Below are 20802 nucleotides of genomic sequence, written 5' to 3' on the forward strand. Positions count from 1 at the left end.
CGGACTGGCTAAGCCAGAGAGTGATGAACCAAGCAGAATGGATGCTATCCAGACCAACTGGTCTACCACAGTTTTCAACAAGGCACAAGGAGAAGAAACCCTCAAACCATAGGAATAGATGATGTGAGCAGCAAGCTGCCTTCACACGTCCTGTATGTCTTCCAAAGTACAGCTATTGCACAGAGCTGTTCAGAAGATCACACAGTAAAGTGTAGAAGTGATGCTAATAGCAACCTTCAGGTCCAGAAAGACATGGTCTCAAAACCTGAAGAATCTTTCAAGCATGGATCCCTGGCACCTCCACTGCAGGAGGGCCCATTGATGCAGGGATCAATACGACACTCCTAACCAGCTCTGACAAGCCTCACAGTGTGGAGGTCGAACACAAACAGCTAATAGGGTTGGACTAAACAGAAGGCATGATTGGTACTATGCTAATCTCCAGGAAGAGTTCCACAGAGTTTATAAAAATTCCTGCCAAGTTCCCAGAAGAGTGCATGGATAGAGTCATGTAATCTTTTGTGGCTAATTAGGGAGTTACTATCCTTTCTTCAAGAGGGGTTGAAGAAAAGTCTTAATACCAACACCCTTAGACAACAGGTAGTGATCAATTAGGGGTTCTAGGAAGGGACATTCCCTTATATATCACCTTCATGGCAGTGGATTCTAAAAGGGGACCTCATTGTAGAATCTTCCAAGGATTTGCTGGTTTTTCCCACATGAAATCTTAATCTGGTATTGAGAGCATTATACAAAACATGCCTTGAGCCTATGAACTCATGTTCCCTAAAGGAACTGACCTTTAAAACCATCTTTCAGATGAGAATAAAATCAGCTAGACAAGTGTCGGAATGGCAGGCACTAGCAGTAGATAGAGAGCCATGCCCTTTCCTCCAAGATGGTAGAGCAAATTATGAACAAAAACAACTTTCTTCCAAAGGTGAACTTCCATGTTTTCATAGGACAGGAGAGATAGTACTTAACTCCTTCTAATCTAATCCAAAGCACAGGAAGAAAATGAATAAATAAATCTCACTACCTTGATATATGTAGAGATGTGAGATTCCACTTGGGCAGGACTAAACAGTGTTTCCGAAGTCTGGGACGCTAGTTGTGTGTTTGCAGGGGGCCCTTCTTGGGACCCAGAGTGTCCTTTTCTTGGCTAAGTAGGTAAAGCAGAGAGAACATTATTCTGGCATGTCAAGCCAGAGGTCTGGAGATGCCCATAGATGTCAGGGCGCACTCACTAAGGGAAACTGCGACACAGGCAACCTATAAATCCTTTAGTCATTAGAAATGATCGATCAGGTGGTCTTCCCAATAATTGTCTAAGATAAGTTGTCTTCCCCAGAGACAACCTTTAGCAGGAGGGTACTAATACACACCCTCTAGGCCTGGAAGCCGGACTACCCATCCTGGGGTACACTGCTCTTGTATGTCCCAAAAGTAAGGACTGCCCCACTCCTAGGACCACTGGAGAATGGAAGATTTGTATTCACTTACCGTGAAGCTTCCTTTCTCAGTGGTCCAGGAGTGGGGCAGTCCTGCCCACCCAAGTTTCTTGCAGGGCAGCTTCTAGGATTGGATGAAGAGTTAGGAAGGTGGTCTTCCTCCCAGTGGATTCAAGGGAGGGATCTTTCTATTAAAAAAAAAAATGAGGGGAGTTATTTTCCCTTCTGGTATCATGATGGGGAGTCAGGGCTTGGGAACAGACTGGTGATTCCAGGGACAAGTCCCTCCCCTCCAGAATCAAAATCAGCTGACTGACCCTGCCTTCGGAGAGGAGGAGCTATATCCCAAAAGTAAGGACTGCCCCACTCCTGGACCACCGAGAAAGGAAGCTTCACGGTAAGTGAATACAAATCTTCCATTCTCGATGGTGGATACTAGGGATGTGCAGGGCTAGGGTGATTCAGTTTTCCCGATTCAGATTACCCAAATCGGGGAAATTTGGAATAAAGGAAATTCCGCTTCGGAATTACTGCTTCAGAAAGATTCGGGTTTGCTTTGGAAATATTCAGCCGTTATTTTCTATGGGGAACATGCTCCCGGCGTTCCAGAAGCCTGAGGGGGGCCATTTTGTTTACAAAGTAAACCAAACTTGGTGGGGACCTTCTCCTAACTCTTCTCTAACGACCTCCAAGTTTCAAAACAATTGTACTTTGGGCGGCCATGTTATGCCCCCCCCCCCCAAAGAGGGTGCCCCTATCCTTCTCCACTCTCCATTATTCCCTATGGGGAAAAACAAGGGGGCTTTCTAGGTGGCTTAGGGTGGCATTTTGCAAGCAAAATATACCTAGTTTTCAGTGGACCTGCTCCTACCTCTCCTACCATGCCCTCCCCAAGTTTCAGGGAGATAGCACTTTGGGGGGGGCATGTTATGGCCCCTCAATTGTGGTTCTCCCAGCGCACCATTTATTTCTACTGTGGGGAAGATTCACACACAGCAGAAATAGATGGATTGTGGCTGTCAGTGACCACAGCAACAGTCTGGCTACTTCACACAAGCAGCCCTTCAGAACCACACCTCCCCCCCCCCACCCAAAAAAAAACTAACCACCCCTACAGTAACTGGCCAGCCGCTGTCCATTGGTTCCTGTTGTGGGAAAATCCAGACTCCCACAACAGGAACACATGGAGTGTGGCATCTATGGCCACAGGCATAATTCCCCTTTCAATCTACCTCCCAGCAGCTCCTCATACCCACAGAGATGCACCCCCAAATTCCCCACCACCTCCAGAGCAGGCTGGCCAGCCACTCCCCATTGTTCCCTATGATGGGAAATTTTAAGCGGGGCTGGCCTAAATGTGTTTTAATTGAGTTGTCCTGTTCTGAGTTAAATTATTCAATATGTTTATATTTTATATTCTTATTGTTTTATATTTGTATGTTTTATTTTTGCTGTACACCGCCCTGAGTCCTTCGGGAGATGGGCGGTATAAAAATTCAATTAAAGTTAAAGTTAAACTGTCTTTCCCAGGGGCAATTATGCACAGGCCAGGGTTGCCACAGTGGAGGGCACACTCCTAAGTGCAAGGTCACCCCTGGGAAAGCACACCTGGACCACAGACACGCACCCTCAATTTCCCTACCACCCCCAGAGCTGGCTGGCCAGCCACTCTCCATTGTTGCCTATGAGGACACGCCTTCAAACCAGAGAATCAAACACACACACTGAAATAAGTTTTTTTAAATTTATTTTTTTGGTTTAAGTTACAGCATTAAAGGCTCGTGACACTAGTGTCACATCACAACAGTCTCCTAGACAGTACCACAACTATCCTCACACCAGAGAATCACAAACACACACATTGAATTACTTGCAAAAACATTTTATTTCTTGGCTTTAAGTTACACATCATGGAAGGCACATCACAGCATATCACAACAGTCTCCTAGACAGTAATACCACAACTATCCTCACACCAGAGAATCACACACACATAATTACTTGCAAAAACACTTTATTTCTTGGAGTTCCTGGGCTGAGGGTAGGAGGCAGCATACAACAACAGCAGCACATTTATAACACCCCCCCCCCAACATAACCATAGTGATTCCAAGGGAACCAAACCACAGTGTCACACATCCATTTCACCCAAACCAAAGTGAACTGGGGGGAACTCTTGCAACTTAGTCCAGCAGAACCATTGTCATTTCCTGCAGCTGGGCTCTCAGTTCATCCAGTGGGGAAACACTGCAGAGCAGAACAGTACCTAGCCACAAGCACAACACAGTGGCATTCGCGGAGCACGGTTGCTGAGGTTCCCCCCCCCCCCCTCCACACACCAGCTACAGGCTAAACTGGAAACTTGCTTGCAAGGCAGTGTTGGGATGTAGCCGTCATCAGCTGGCGTCCACCCACACCATTCCTACTAACCCCACTCCTCCCACCCCGTCAGTATGAATGAACATTTTAAGTTAACAGCAACAACATTTTACAACATTCTCAGCAGCATAGCTAAGTTTGGCTGCTACTCTTGAGTTTCTTGCTGTGTTAGTGTGAGTCCCTAACCTAACCAGCCCCTATCTAACCTGTCTCTCCCTCCAGTGGCAATCAATATTTCTGGGGCCTGTTATCAATGATCAGAATCAATTTGTTCCCACAGGGTCTGTGACAGTTTTGGATTGGTTTTTTCCCCCTGTTGGGGGAGGGGGGAGGCCAACTTGCAGGGTGTGTTCCCTTTGCCACTGCGTTCCACACTACTCCTGCTTGATTTCTTTCTACTTCTAAGTTTATTGTAGGGAAGAGCGCGATTCCCCAGGTCCTGGACTCACTGAGGATGCAGGCCACAAGGAGGGCTCACCTCATCCACTCTGGAAGTCCACTCCTGAGAAATTGAAGAGCCGAGAGTTGACCTTCAGGAAGACCAACTGCTCAACTCTCTATGGGAGAAGGCGAGAGCAATGTGGGCTGACAATGTCGCCCGCATAAGAAAAGACGCACTCGTTCTCCACGCTCATCAGAGGGCATGAGAGGAGCCACTGCCCCTCGAGGGAGAGGTCCGGCCAGACCACCTCCTTCTTGGCCCAGTAGCTCAGTGGATCGGTGGACAGGAACTCGCAGGGCTCCGCAAGGTAGTCCCTGACCACTGCCTCTGCCCAATCCTCTCTCACATGACTTATGATCCCAGAGGACTGAGGGCCTGCCGGAGCATCTCCATCTCCATGGACATCCCAACGGTGGCCGCCGGGGGAGTTTGCTCAAAAGGGGCGCAAGAGGGACCCGCAGGGCTGGGCCCCTTGCCTGTCACCTCTGATGACAGGCGGCCCTTCTTGGCCTGCCTACGCCTCACCCGTGCACAGAGGGCATCTTTGGCTTGGGTGAGGTTCCTGTCCCCGCTCGGTGAAAGTGCCCTTAAAGCGCGGGTCGCACATGGTCGCCAACATGTAGGACTCCTTCTGCGTGAGAGTTGTTCGCTTGGCAGCTATGCCCTGCTGCAGCCTTCTCACGAGCATGCGCACCGGTGGAACTATGTCTGCACGTGATGCGTCTGTGTCCACAAAGGAGGCCAATGAACTCTGGAGCGTGTGCACCAGAGGAATGACCAGACCCATGGTCGCCGTGTCAGATGAGACCACTACAGTGAAGTCCTTGAAGGGCTTTAGGACCTCCACTGTCTGGGAGACGGTGAGCCAATCCTCCTGGCTGAACTCACCCTCCTGCCTACAAGTGTTGCTCTCTGAGAGCCATGCCTCAAGGGCGGCCTGTTGCTCCACCAAGCGCTCCAGCACGGCACAGGTGGAGTCCCAGTGAGTGACTATGTCAGTGATCAGGACATGCTCCGGCACGCCTGCCCCGGCCTGCTTCTGGTGCAGTTCATGAGTGGACTTCACACTGCGCAAGAAGTGACCCATGGGCTTCCGACATTTCTGGAGGAGATACTGGCCACCATCCATCACCATGAATCGCATGGTGAGGGTGCCCTCACCTACCCAGCCGTCCAACTCCTTCCTCAATGTGGCCGCGATGTTTTCCGCAGTGTGCGACACATCGAGAACCTCGGCCTGGAGCGAGGCCTTGCGGTAGCTGGCCCAGCGGTCTCCCATCCATCCCTGCCTAACACTGGACACCTCACCCCCACCTTGAAGGTCCTCCGGTTGCCACCAGTGAGCAGTAAGCAAGAGGTATGCATGCTGCACACTAGAACAGGTCCAGATGTCCGAGGTGAAGTGCACAGTTCTCCACACAGCACAGGACAACTGTGCCTTCATGTGGTCCCTGGCAGCCCTGAAAAACGAGGGTACCACGGTCCTTCTCAATGTCGTACGAGCAGTGATCGAGTACCAGGGATAGGCATCACAGAGCAGCCCCTGGAAGCTGACGTGGTCAACTAAGGAGAACGACTGACCATCATCATCATCATCATCAATAACAATAATAACAAGAACAACATTTGATTTATATACTGCCCTTCTGGACAAATTAATGGCCACTCAGAGCGGTTTACAAAGTATGCCATTATTATTCCCACAACAAAGCACCCTGTGAGGTGGGTGGAGCTGAGAGAGCTCCAGAGAGCCATGACTAGCCCAAGGTCACCCAGCTGGCTTCAAGTGGAGTAGTTGAGAATCAAACCTGGCTCTCCAGATTAGAGTCCAGCGCTCTTAACCACTGCAATAAACTGTTGACGATGTGGCGTGTGACGCACCGGGTCACCTTCTGGATCCCCCCTCTGGGCACACTAGCACCCTCTGTACCAAGCATCTCCGTCAGAGAGGCTTGGCGTCCCTGCCCTACAGAAACCTGTGAGGGGAGAGCACCAGAGAAACCTGCCTCCTGGCTAGCTGGCATCTATGTGGTGCCACTTGAAGTGTCCCCCTGAAGAAGCACCGCCTGGTGTTGCCTCTTCAGGTGGTTCCGCATTCGAGACGTGGAGAGATGGTTTACATCCAGGGGTCCTCCCTTCTCTGGAAGTGACTCCAGATATCAGAGGTAATGGCTGCCCGGTGCCGCACAGGGGAGGCGCTTATGGGCCCCCCAGGAGACACCTCCTGTGAGGTGCTTGGGCCAGACACACCATGTTCCACTCTCTGCTGGGCAGTTGGAGATGGATGAGGATGAAGGGGCAGAGATGTGGGCTCTTCCACCACAGTCCCTTCCTCCAGCACCCTCTCCTGCACAGTGGGGAGGACCGCCTAGCAGGCGTGTTCTTTCCCCTGTACGCTAACTACTTGTTAGGTTTTTGAAAAAGAACCACACATTTACAATTTAGTTTCAAAACCTATCTATTTCTAAATCTGTGTTTCTTGTGGCTCTATTACTACTCTATTACTACTGGAGATGGTCAGTTAAATATCTTTTTAAACGCCCGTATTTATTTTGGGAAACCTAAATGTACCAAACAGCTGAATTCCTCAGCAGGAAAAAGTGAACTTTAAAACAACACACACAACTAAAAACAGGAACAATATACCCACACCCACACCAACAGCAGGAAAAAAGTTAAACCTTCCAAAAATGTAAAACTGCAAATAAACACCAGCCTTCCCCTCAAACAAATGCCTCAGCCAGAAGCTGCTCACACCAACAAAGGCCCTCCCCCCTACACACAAAGAAGCAAGAATTTCTCCCCCCCAATAAAGATGATTTTCTATTAACTTTTTAAAAACAATCCCTCCCTTCTCCCCCACCCAGACAACCAAAAAAAAATCCCCCCCCCCCGAGAAAACCCTGTGAGTCTCTGACTCTCTCACCAGTCTTGTAGTCCAGCAGTGATAGGCAGGCAGGCGGGATTCTCCATATGAAAGTGAAGTCCTTTCCTCCTCAGTGAAGCAGGCCAGTCAAAATGGAGATAGTCTCTACCAGCAGCAATGGGAGTCTCTCTAGGCCAGGAACAGAATGGAAGCTGGCCCAATTCTTCTTCCAGAGAATCCATTGGCTGGAAGAAGAATGCAGCAGTGGGATTGGACACTCCTAACTCCCCTTCCCTTCCCTGATCCCCCTCCCTCCTCCCCCTTGAATTCACTCCTCCTCACCCCTCCCAACCTGTAAATTAGGAGGGAATCTCTGACTTTGCTGGCTGCTTGCATTGCATTGCATTGCATTGCATTGCATTGCAAACAGCCAGCAAACTAAATTCAAGCTTCCTGTCTTTTTTTGCAAGATGAGAGGAGTTAGGAGGAGGTTATAGTGAGTCACTCACTCCTTCTCCCCCCTCCCCTCTCCTAAGAAAGCGCAGGAAGCTTAAATTTCCTGCAGAACTTTGCTGGCTGTTTCCAAATGCAAGCAGCCAGCAAAGGGCTGCTGCCCGCTGCTCCAAAGCTTTCCAAAGCGACCCAAATTGCTTCAGAAAGCTTTGCTTCGGTATTTCCGAATCAGGGCCAGCATGCAATACCAAATCTTTCCGAATCGGATAGCCGAAGCGCACATCCCTAGTGAATACACCTGCATTTAATGGCATCCTTACCACATCCTTCCTTGCCAGAGTTGTGCCCACATAATGCAGAGTGCACTGTGATACATTTGGCCATTTCTTCTAATGGCAAGGCCTTCTGCAGTTCTCTTGTCCAGAATCTCTGACTCCAGTTTTCCCTAAGGTTGTTCATGCAGGTTTTGTATGCTTATGTAGTTTTATTGTTAGCCAGGTAAATTATGTTGTAGTTGACTAAGATCAGAGGGGAAAAGAGAGAAAAACCCCATTCCTCCTACTTAATGAGGACAGTGTATGCTCTAGACTTTAGGAGCAGCTAACTGAATATATTTATGTGGATTAATGTTAATTCTAAATATTTCTTGCAGTATATATGCAAATACATAATCCATGCAGTTATATGATTTGAGCATTTAAGAGCCTTTAATCTTTCTGTGCAAGAAATGCATATGCAGTCTTATGTTTGTATGTTGAAAGTTGTTGGGTTTTTTAATCAAATGGTAAAATTGTTAACTTTCTTTTTTCTTAGGCAATCAATGGAGTTTCATTAATAATAATCTGCATACACAGAGCCTTAATAGGTCTTCAAAAGGCAACAGTAGTTTAGATAGATTATATTCCAGAAAGATCAGGAAGCAACTTGTTCATCACAAACAGGTAATTTCTGGCTTACTGTGGTGGTTTAATTTTCCAAGTCTTTTGTGGTTTTGATTCTTGCTTTCATACATGTAGGATAACCTGAGTGTACTGAGGTGACAAATTGGAGGAAATTCCAGGTGCCTGGCTTCCCACAGCAACCATGAACCTAGCTAAAAGCATACAAGTGTGGCAGATATAGACAATATAATAATTGCAGACAAGGGACCTGAGGAGATCCTATGTGTGCCATGATGGCTGAAGTAGCAAATTTCTACCTTCTGGGTAGAAGAGGAGCTGACATGATGAGTCTGACACTCAGGGCAAGAAGCATGACAAAAATGTTGAGGAGCCACTGAAATAAAAGTGGCAGTAATTTAACTTCTGTACCTAACCGACTAGGAGGCTTGACCTTGTGGTCAAACAGACAGCATTTGATCTATTATTCACAATTTGTGAAAGTTTACCAGTTTCTGGAAACTTAAATCTTTTTATTTAAAACTGGCTTTGTAATTCAGTTCTGTTGGCAGCCTGTTAAAGTTTTGTTGATATGAAAACTAAATTTTAAAAAAGAATTTAACATTACCATCATATGAAGTGCATATCTATTCTGCATCTTGTTGCTTACATTTTATATACTTCTGTTAACATTTTCTTTTAGCAACTTAACTTACTAAAAGCAAAACAGAAGGCTTTGGTGGAACAGATGGAAAAAGAGAAAATACAAAGCAACAAAGGATCATCCTATAAACTTTTAGTAGAACAGGCAAAACTAAAACAAGCCACGTCAAAGGTATGATGTTCTGCAATTATATTTATTGTCTTGTGCAGAAAGACCTATTTCTGCAAATTCAAAATACGTTCTGGGTTCATTTTTTTTTACAAAAAATGGTTTCATTCTGCCTCCTAAGTTCTGATTTGTTCGCTAATTCATTCACCTGATGTGTTATTTGGTTTTGAAACTTCTCCTCAGTTGATTGAATTAATAGGCACCTGTTAGTTCCTCACAGTAAAATTATCTGGGATATTTATCTAGTGTGGCATTATGCTAAATATCCCACAGTACTATTTATGAATCTGCTTGTAGAACATTGCTAATATACTGTATGTAACAAAAGTGGTATTAAAGGGTTCTAATAATTCTTCCTCCTTATTTTTGATTATTTAAAAAAATAGCAGTTCAGGGTTGAGAGCTAAAAGAAATACAAATTTTTGTGTGTGTGCTGGGCTGGAGGAGATTTATTTGAAGAAAATTTGTCAAATGGTAACTCCGGTCTCACATAGCATAGCAAACTGCTTTTGTAGGGCCTGTTTAAGATATGGCAAGGTTCACAACTGCTTCAAGTATGTTGAAATCCCTCCAAGTACCACCTTCAACATGCCTAAAGTAGCTCTTGGATTCTAACCTAATAGTATTAGTTAATTATCTAGTGAATATTAAAAAATCCTGCATTTTCCCAGAGTTTTGCAAATTTGCTGATTGTTTCCTTAAGTCATGTAAACTGAAATTTAAGGATGCATACTTTGCTCTTCTGAACAGGGTCTTTTGAATCAACAGCTGCCCGCACACGTGCTTTCTCTGTGGTAGCCCCCACCTTATGGAATGGACTGCCTGAGGTGGTCAGGAAAGCCCCTGCTATTCTGTCTTTCCACAGACTGTGCAAAACTGAATTATTCAGGAGGGCCTTCTATCCAGATTAAAAAACTGTCTCATAAGAAATAGCTCAGATACCTTAGTACGGACGAAGACTGAATGCTTCACTATTGGGTACAGTCTTCTTACACAGTTATGTTCCTAATGACGAGTTTCCACACTGCTAAACATGCCATGAAATTAGTTATGCTTTGTTTCAGATAATTTCTACCTTGGTGATCGGCTTACACTTGCTTAAAAAAAAATTCTGCTACCATACCCTACTGTATCTGTTTCCCTGAATGTCCAAACTGTTCTTCACTATTATATGTTGCTCAATGAATATCCTAGCTGTCAATTATATTGTACCGTCACTTACACTGTTGTTATCCACCTTAGATCGCAGTGAGAAAGGCAGACTATAAATAAATAAAATTAGGCGTGTAATTGAACAATTCTCTCCACCACCACCTGACTCTCTCCTTATGCCCAAGGTGTACCTAGAATATTGGACAAGTCTGATATTACCACTTTAATATATTCTTTATGACAAACTGGTTAGGTCAAACATAGCTTTGTTGCCTAAACCAGTGGTCTTTAACCTTTCCAAACCCAGGACCCACTGAGCAAGCATGGAAAGAGAAGCAAAGAGGCATGGCACCTCATGTTTTCTTTGTAGCAGATCTTTTCAAAAGACAGCAAAAAGGGTTCACAACATAACTTGTAGTCGAAGACTTATGGACTAAAGAACAGTACAGCTCTTGCATGTTAGAGATATTATTGATTTTCCACTATCTACTTTCTTTATGCATTCTACATTATTCAGACTGAAGGTTTATTTTGTTTTATGAACTCTGTGTATGTTAGTGATGAGCTGAAAATTACAGCAACACGTTCTGTGCTTTTGACTTACGCAGCACTTCAAGGATCTGATTCGTTTACGTCGGACTGCAGAATGGCCTCGTTCTACGTTAGATACAGAAGTGTCAACTACAAAAGAAACTCCAGAAATTGAACCCCTGCCATTTACATTGGCACATGAACGTTGTATCTCAGTAGTGCAAAAGTTGGCACTTTTTCTGTTGTCGATGGATTTTACTTGCCATGCAGATCTGCTGCTCTTTGTGTGTAAGGTACACGTTATAATATATGATCACTAGTAGCACTGGGGAAACATCAGTATATCCAGTCCTAAGATATACACATCTGGCAGGCTGGATTGATGGCTGTCATGGAATTCCTTTTCAGTATCTGCCTGATATTCTCTGGTAAAAGTATATAAATGAGATGTGTTTTCGATTTGAACAAGGAAGACCTGACTTTAAATCCTGAAATGCGTATTAAACTTACTGCACATTTGTGGCCCAGCTGAGATCTCTCATCTTAATAAACCTAGGTAGTTCGAGGATAGTGTTAGGTAGGTAAGAGATACAGAAAATGGACAGGATACAAGTAGGGTGATGGGATCTGACTAAAGTTTTGAAAATAATTTTGTGTTCTTAATATTTGCTGTAGCAGAATTTTCTGATGTTCCAAATATAAATCCTTTGAATTTTAAATGCCAGTCTGCTTTTTTATATGGCAGAAGGAAAAACCAAAACTGATGAGAATCTAAGAGACAGTTGTGTTTGCATACTTGAACCAAACATGGGCCATTTCCACATATCCTAAAAAGTCCCACTCACTGAACGCTAGCAGCTTTTTTGCAGGATTTCTGATGTCTCTGTTTGCAAAATGGATGCAGGCAGTTTTCACAATGCCATGAAAATGGAAGCAAAATTGCCTGCATCTGTTTTGGAAATGGAGAAATCAGAAATCCTGAAAAAAAGCCGCCAGTGTTCAGTGAGGATGTGTGGAAATGGCCAAGGATGATTTGTTGAATATGTTCATATCAAGTCACTTGCCTTCTCAACTTCATCTGTAAAATATGCTTGCCTTTGATCTTGTTTCTCCGATGCTGGAGTTGAAGAATTTTTGGAGTCTTCTAAACACTGCCGTTTCTAAGCTGAAGTTGGAAATAGAAAGCAGAAATAGGAAGAAAAATTGAAAGAAACCTCACTCAGCTTAGGCTAGGAAATAATCACAAGTGTTAAAATCTGTACCATGGAATAGAAAGATTTCTTTGCTTACTCTTATTTATTTCCTTTCTATATTTATTTATATATTTAGAGCCATACTAGGATATATAATTCCTCATTAGACATTCAATCCCTTATTTTCCTCTGTGTTGAATCCTATGTGGTAATAAACTCTTCCAGAGAGAATTATGTAGACAGCTTTTCATTTTTGAAATTCCATTTCAGGTTCTTGCTAGAATTGCCAATGCAACAAGGCCTACAATTCATTTGTGCGAAATTGTGAATGAAGCTCAGCTGGAAAGGCTGCTGTTGCTTCTGGTTGGGACGGATTTTAACAGAGGAGATATCTCTTGGGGAGGAGCCTGGGCTCAGTATTCTCTGACATGTATGCTGCAAGATATTCTAGCAGGTTTGTTAAAACTTTGTTTCTATGCCAAGTGCTAACTGTGCCCACAGTACAGAGGAGGGGTAATAGAGATCCAGCGCACTGAAGAGGCGGGTGTAAACAGGCAGCAGCTTCTGCCCCTACGCCATTCACACTGTCAGCCCAGCAGTGTGATGTTATCCAAGTCATCCTTAATCTACCCTAGTCTCGTGGTTGAGAGCAGGAGTTGTTGGTTAGCAAACAGTCAACTCTTAGCCATAATTGGTGGTGGAGTGTACTCATGTCATAGCTGACTTATGATGACCCCAGTAAGGTTTTCATAGCAAGAGACTAACAGAGGTGGTTTGCCATCGCCTGCCTCTGCAGCCCCTGTCTTTGTTGGAGGTCTCCCATCCAATTACTAACTAAGGCCGACCCTGTTTAGCTTCTGAATTCTGACAAGATCAGGATCACCTGGGCTATCCAGGTCAAGGCTTGCCTGAATTACTGTTTACTATGCTACAACAAAAATCTGTATTTGTTGTTGCAAGCTTTCTAAAACTGGTACTGGATACCCATGTTTTAACACCTGCACTTGAAATTTGTAATGTGTGACCCATATTTTCAGAATGGGCTCAGTATCTTCTGGCCTGCTAGTGCTTGAATTATCAAACACTCTTAGTTTAAAAGAAGGGATTAAGTACTTGAAAATATTCAGGCAATTCAAATCAATTCTTTTTCTGGTCATTTTGGTAAATGAGTTGGGTTCTGTGACACATAGGAGAACTGTTGGCTCCAATAGCTGCTGAAGCCATGGAAGAAGCTGCAATTGGAGAAGAGGCAGGAGCTTCAGCCGTGGATGCTGATGATTCTCTTCAGCAGTCTGCAGCTCAGTTAGTGGAAACTATCGATGAACCTTTGGCACATGATATTACAGGTAAGAAAAGATACTGTGTAGGCAGGAACTGGATGTTTTTCTAAACTGCAGCTGTACTTCAATTCAGCTGTTGTTTTCAGAAAGTTGAGGGAGAAACACTTCATGTTAATACTGTTTCTGATGACTAAAGTGGCTCTTCCAATTTAACAGTATTTTGTGTTTTCCAAGAAAACAGTTTAATAGAAAGTAGAAAACATATTAAAGGTGTGTGTACTTGGATTCATACGTTCTGTGAGTTAGTTAATAAAGATTTCACCTTGTTCCATTGGTTCTCAAACTGGGTTTGGACTCTAATATGGATCCTTACTGTGTTTGCCAGGTGAATTGTAAGGCTACGAGGGAGTAGGTGGAACAGGGGTGAGCTGAGAAGGAGAGACTCTGGGAGGCCTAATGGCAGATTTGTGATGTGAGAAATGGCCATGAAATACTGCTTGTTGCTCAATAATGCTATTAATGTTATTAATACTAAAGGGGGGAGGTAAATGTGTACATTAGAGATGGGCACGAACCGGGAAAATTCCAATCTGTGCGGTTTGTGGTTCATCATGTTTCAAGAACCATGAACTTTCACAAATCTGCCCCGGTTTGTGAACCAGTTTGTTCGGTTTGTAAAAATGTCACTTCTGGGTCAGCAGAAGGTCTGCAGAGAGCCCATTCCCCCCATTGCCAAGGAAACTGATTTATCGGCGCCAGGCTGTCTGCAGTGACAAAGTGAAATACAAACCAAACAAACTGGGCTAAAATTTGTCACGGTACGTGAGAAATGAGCTCCCATGAACCGTCAGTTCGCGAACCACGAACTGGCCTGGTTCGTGATGAACTTCGGTTCATATTTCAGTTCGTGCCCGCTTCTAGTGTACAGTATTTGCTCATGTGAAATTGCTACATTTTATGTTGAGGAAGGAGAAAGTCATATGGAGTTGTTGCGCAGGTGGCTTCTGAAAAACACAGTATGTTTAGAAGTGTGTTCCACTTTAAAAAAAAATATGTGAAAACCATTTTAACCCATATAGTGGTCTTTTTAGATAGGTATATTTTCTTTTACAGCAATGTCTGATGTGATCTGCATTTGAAAATTTACACTTTAAATCGCTGGTGCAGTAAAATAGGCTGTTTTACCTGTTTTTTGTGTCTCATATAATATTAAACATTAAAGGCTCAGTCAGTTCTGTCATGACCATTCTCTGAAATATTCCACTAAGATGTAATAGAGCTCAGTTTATCTCCCTCCTTGAACGTGAGTCTCATGTTTGTTGATGGAGCAAAGTAGTGACAGCTGAGTGGGGGTGCAAGCAGGGAATTTTTTTCACTTTACCAGCATGGCATGCTGAGTGCCTTGGGTGGGGGGTGCCATTCTTTTATTCCATATGGTAACTATATATAACATTAAACTTGACCTGTAATTAGAGGTTGTCAGTTTTATCTATTGTGGGCTTTTACATTATTTGGCAGTATTAAGCTCTTTAAATCACCTAAAGGTACTCCACCTCTATCATCTTTGGAAAAAGATAAAGACATTGATCTTGATTTACTCCAAGACCTGATGGAAGTTGATATTGATCCTTTAGATATTGATTTGGAAAAAGATCCTCTCGCAGCAAAAGTCTTCAAGGTATGGAACACGTGAGTTTTCAAAATAGCTCCTACCAATAAGAGTGTGGGTTTTTTCCAAATTTTTTTTTGCTATCTCTGTCTTGCTTGTATGATACCAAATGCTGTGTTTTGCATGTGGAAATTATGAGTCACATGTTTCCATTTGTAAATAGATATGTCACATAACATTCCATTCTCCTACTTGTCTCTGTCCAGGGGTTCAAATATTGGAATAACTTCCGTCTACTAGGAGGCAAGTCTTTTTTAAACAAATATTTGACCAGCAGTGGACTAGAAGCATTTTTCATTCCCTGTCCAGAGGCCTTCTTCCATTCTTAAAAATAAACTTGTCAAGCTAACTATTTACATAGAGGTTGAGTAACCATGTTATTCAACCTCTCTGTAAAGCCTTTAGGAGAACTCATTCACAGCTATGGAGTTGGATGTCACCAATATGCAGATGACACCCAACTCTATATTTCACTATCCAGATCCCCTTAGGATGCAGTAGAAATCTTGGATTGCTGTCTGGCAGCAGTTGTGAAATGGCTACAAACGAACAAATTGAAATTGAACCAGACAAGACGGAAGTGATGCTTGTCAGGAAGGCACAGATCTTGAAAGACATCGTACTCCCCACTTTCGATGGAGTCCGTCTGACTCTTGCAGATGTGATTAAGAGCCTAGGGGTTATATTGGATCTAGTGTTACTGCTAGAGATGGGCACGAACCTGAATATGAACCATATTCCGTGAACAAGTGGTTCGTGGAAGCTAGTTTCCATGATCTTCCACGAACTCGTCTACTGGTTCGTTTGGTTCGTTTTAAAACAGCAACGCCCCTTTCCCTGCCAATGCAAAGCGTCAGGGAAAGGGGCATTTAAACCCGTGGATCAGCTGCTTGTCAGGGAGATCCCCCAGCAGGGCTTGGCTGCCCGGCCAGGAGTTCCCGGCCAGCCAGCCAAGCCCCACCCGCTCTTTAAATGGCTCCGAGCGGTGGGGAAATGGTCATTTAAAGCGCGGGTGGGGTTTTGGCTGGTTGGCCAGGAACTCCTGGCCAGCCAACCATGCCTCACCTGCTCTTTAAGTGGGCCCTATTTAAAGAGCCAAGCCTTACCCGCTCTTTAAATGGTCATTTAAGTGGTCAAATGGTCTGAGCAGCGGGGAAATGGCCATTTAAACTGTGGGGCTTGGCTGGCCGGCCGGGAGCTCCTGGCTGGCCAGCCAAGCCCCACCTGCAGTTTAAATGGCCATTTCCCCGCTGCTTGTCGGGAATCTCCCTGACAAGCAGCTGATCCGGGGGTTTAAATGCCCCTTTCCCTGCCACTGCTAAGTGGTCGGAAAGGTCATTTAAACCCAACGAACCAAAAACTGGTTTGTGAACTTGCCCAAGTTTGTGGTTTCTAGTTCGTGAAAATACCATGAACCGCACTGTTCAGTTTTTTTGCAGTTCATGCCCATGTCTAGTTACAACTAGAAAAACAAGTTAAGGCAGCTGCAAAAAATGCCTTTTACAACCTCACTCTAGCCTGGAAAATAGCTTCTTTCCTTGACATGGCCAGTCTGGCCACCTGGATCCATGCTATGGTAACATCAAGAGTTAACTATTGTAATGCGCTATACATAGGTCTCCCATCCAAATTAACTAGGAGACTCCAATTGGTGCAAAATGCTATCAGGAGTGAGCAAGAGCATGAACATTACCCCCATTCTGCAGTCACTCCTTTAGCTCCCTATCAGCCATTGTGCTCAGTTCAGGGTATTTGTTATCACATACAAAACTCTTCACGGCCTTGGCTTGGCATACCTATGGGACTGCCTCCCTCCCTATGTTCCTCCACAACAACTTTGCTCATCTGAACAGGATCTCCTGCAGGTGCCACGCTGCACATGGGTGAAATCAACAGTAGTCCATACACAGCCTTTTTCTATGGTGGCCCTACCCTATGGAACGGCCTGCCTGAGTAGATCAGGAGAGCCCCCACTCTCTTAGTTTTCTGCAAATGATGCGAAACCAAATTATTCAAAAAGGCTTTTGTATTGTAGGGAGGGAGTCTCAGATGCTTTGCTAATGAGTTAAGGACCATAGACTTCACCACTATGTTGCCTTATGTACTACTAGTTGTTTTAAATATTTGCTCCTATGAGCTACTTGTGCTTCATGTGGTCTAATGTCAACCCTAGAATTATGTTCTGTTTCAGCATTTCTTCAACTCTGTATTGGATTCTTACTAACACTATACTATGTCTTTGTAAAATTGTGTTTATTTGCCCTATGGCATTGTTTATGGAAATGTCCTTGAAATTGACTGTACTAATCTCACACTGTATAATCCACCTTGAGTCTCAGTGAGAAAGGCGGACTATAAATGGCATACATAAATAATAACTACTATGGGAGAATTTGCAGTAGTCCTGGGCATATATAATTTTCCCATTCTTTAGGAATCACAACTTTACATGCATCATGGGTTATGAGCTTCCTCCCACTTTTGTCCCATCTGAGTTTTCCTCCTTTGTTTGTTTTAACAGTTGGTATTTTTCTTTCGTCACTATTTATGATTATTGCTAACTAAATTCCCTTGTAACCAGGGGTCTGTGCACCCATTTCAAGCTCTGGTAACAAAGGCAATTGTGGTTGATGTAATACTTTATTATAAAGCAGACTCCAGGAAGAAGTGGGAATTTTTGTGAGAGTGGAAAGGAAGCAAGTGAACTCATGGCACACTCCTAGGAGACTGGAAATATTATGGCTGCTGCAGCAGGCCAGTGTAGTATGTGATACATTTGTGAACATAGTGGTAACAGAGCTTGTTATGTAATGCTTCTTGACTAACAATGCTGAGCTCATTTTTTGTTTGTTTAAATAGCTGCTGAATCAGTGGGTTGAGTTTCAGGCTGGGTGTACATTTAAAGCAGTTTGCATGTCACCTTCCTCATGATGTGCTGTTAAGTTTTGCTCGGCCTGCATCCTGGCATGTCAGTGTAGCTGTACAAATTGGGATTTAATATAAAAACTATTTGGAAATAATTTCTTTCTTTATCTGCAACCCTGCATTACTTTGCAGCAGATTGTCATTACAATGTATTGTGACTTCTAAATACATAATTACAATTATACATTGTAACCGTAGAAAAAAATCAAGGTTTTATATGTAGGATTGAAGACAAATAACTACATATTTTGTTTTTTTCACTTGATAAAGCCTATAAGCAGCACATGGTATGACTACTGGGGTGCAGACTATGGTACATACAATTACAACCCTTACATTGGAGGTGTTGGGATATCTGTGGCAAAACCACCAGTTACGGCTGAGAAGAATGGATCACAAACTGTGAGCGTATCAGTCTCTCAAGGTAAGTAGTTAGGAATGTACTTGTTCTGAAAAATCAGTTTGGGCAAGAGCCATTTTAGATACATCCAAGCTATATCTCAGGCTGCTTTTGAACATTGCTCTAAGTTTCAAAAGCAATGTGAATTATATAGAAGAAGGGGCAATTGTGTTTAGGAAACTCAAATCTAATGCCCTGCTGGACACTCAGAACTAATCGTATGGTTCTTTGGATTTTGGCCACATTCCAAAAGCACAGTTGTAATCAGAAATGCTTGATTAAAGTGGTGTTTGATCCACAAGTTCAAATCATGAAATATATCTTGTTACCGCAGTTAACATCTGTAGGTGGTAGCCAGTTAAGATGACGTATGACTTAATTTTTTAATTCACAAGTTGTTTTTATTCCTGATTTTTGCAAATATTTATGCATTCAACAAATTTCTGTCAGTTCATTGCAACAGATGGCCTTTACCACAATTAGCAGTGACATCTAGTCGATGCTGTAATTCATTTTGATTTGAATGCTTCGTAAGGTGCATCTCTTAAAGATTTGAAAAATATTTGGTGTTTGAATACAGATTACTACTGTTATTTGATGTAGTTTTAAAAGCTGACTTTTATATTGGTTTCCAAAGCTTTAGATGCTCGTTTAGAGGTTGGACTTGAGCAACAAGCAGAACTGATGCTGAAAATGATGTCTACTTTGGAAGCTGATTCCATTCTGCAAGCTTTAACCAACACATCTCCTACATGTAATTTTGCACAGTTAAACCTAAACATCTCTGAATGTAATGGTAATATTTTCCTTCCTAACAAAGATGCTCTAAAGTTTTACGTACATAATATGACTGCCCAGCAGAGCACATCTAAACTTCCTAGTCTTATATACCAATTTAAAATTGACCCTTCAAGTGGTGAGAGACACAAGTCATATAGAATAGAATAAGAATGGTATGAGTATATTCAGTAAAGAAAAAAACATGCCGAGCAAGAGAATGTTTATTCTCCTTTTTTCAGGTTAGACCTCCTTTTTAGCAAAGGTTTGAATTGCCCATTTAAAGAACCAGGTTCTTCTGCTTGTTAGTCATTAGGGAGCTGCTTCTCTCAGTCACGTCCCCACTCGTTTTGCTGCCCAAACGAGCACACAACTACCCAGGAGGAGCAACCCCTTCCTCTCAGTTTTCTCTTAACGAGAAGAAGAACTTTGTGAACTATGTTGTTAATAACTCTCATCTACTGTTTTCCGGCTTGATTTTGACCTCAGACTGTCTGTGACTCCCGTTTGCAGCTTGTGATTCGGCTTGTGTGCTTTTCGAACGAATTTGACCCAGCTTGTTTGACCTTCTGAACCTATTACAATTCCTCAAAATGTCTCAGAGGGCACTTTTCAAGAGGTGCATTAGATGTTGTACTAAGAGCCAAGCTACAAGTGACGCTTGACACGAGGTGACATAAGTCATGTTCCCAAAAATTTTGATGGGAAGTGTAGGTGTCTTTTCTGACTACTACAGCTCAGCTCCTTCTCAGCTACTGGGGGCTGGAGTTTACCAAGGGAATTCACATAGAGTTGCACAGTTGGAGGGAGAGTGCCTGCATAGAGATTGCTAGTATTTACAACATAGGTTTATTACAAGGAAAACTTGCTGGCGGCAGGATGCAGAGAGCTCACCTTCTGCCAGCCCAAGGAAGTCTCTAGCAGTTACCACTAGGTGTGTGCAGGGCCAGGGATATTCGGGTTTCCCAATTTGGAATACCCAAATCGGGGGGGAAATTCGGAATAAAGGGAATTCCAAAATGGCAAGCCGCTTCGGAATACCTGATTTGGAAAGATTCGGCCGTTATTTTCTATGGGGAAAAAGCTCCCGGCTTTCCGGGAGCCGGGGGGGGGGGCATTTTCTTTAGGAAGCAAACCACACTTGGTGGGGACCTTCTCCTAACTCTCCTCTAACAACCTCCCCCAAGTTTCAGAAATTTGGACTTTGGGGGGCCATGTTATGGCCCCCCAAAGAAGGTACCCCCATCTTCCTCCACTCCATTATTCCCTATGGGGAAAAACAAGTTATCTTTCTAGTTGGCTTGGGGTGACATTTTGCAAGCAAAATGCACCCAATTTTCAGGGGGCCTTCTCCTTCCTGCCCTCCCACCCTCCCCCAAGTTTCAGGGAGATTGCACTTTGGGGAGGCTATGTTACGGCCCCTCAAAGAAGGCACCCCTATCCTCCCTCTATTCTCTACGGGGGGAAAACAAAGGCCTTTTCTCAAGGTGGCTTTGGGTGGCATTTTGCAGGCAAAATGCACCCAATTTTCAGGGGACCTTATCCTACCATGCCCTCCCCCAAGTTTCAGAGAG

The 20802-nt window shown here is 43.8% G+C and overlaps 1 protein-coding gene across 2 annotated transcripts in view; it reads left to right on the forward strand.

Moving 5' to 3' along the window:
- The window catches only part of BIRC6 (baculoviral IAP repeat containing 6), a 330219-nt gene that overhangs the window by 106287 nt on the left and 203130 nt on the right, over positions 1–20802 (forward strand). For both annotated transcript variants that reach the window (XM_054976787.1, XM_054976793.1), the window contains exons 33-40: positions 8405–8532; positions 9173–9304; positions 11062–11277; positions 12448–12631; positions 13368–13523; positions 15002–15135; positions 18322–18475; positions 19089–19205. In XM_054976787.1, the coding sequence (XP_054832762.1) occupies positions 8405–8532; positions 9173–9304; positions 11062–11277; positions 12448–12631; positions 13368–13523; positions 15002–15135; positions 18322–18475; positions 19089–19205 (1221 nt within the window). The remainder of the gene's footprint in view (positions 1–8404; positions 8533–9172; positions 9305–11061; positions 11278–12447; positions 12632–13367; positions 13524–15001; positions 15136–18321; positions 18476–19088; positions 19206–20802) is intronic.

The sequence above is a fragment of the Eublepharis macularius genome, chromosome 1 (genome assembly GCF_028583425.1).
Source record: "Eublepharis macularius isolate TG4126 chromosome 1, MPM_Emac_v1.0, whole genome shotgun sequence".
NCBI lineage: Eukaryota > Metazoa > Chordata > Lepidosauria > Squamata > Eublepharidae > Eublepharis > Eublepharis macularius.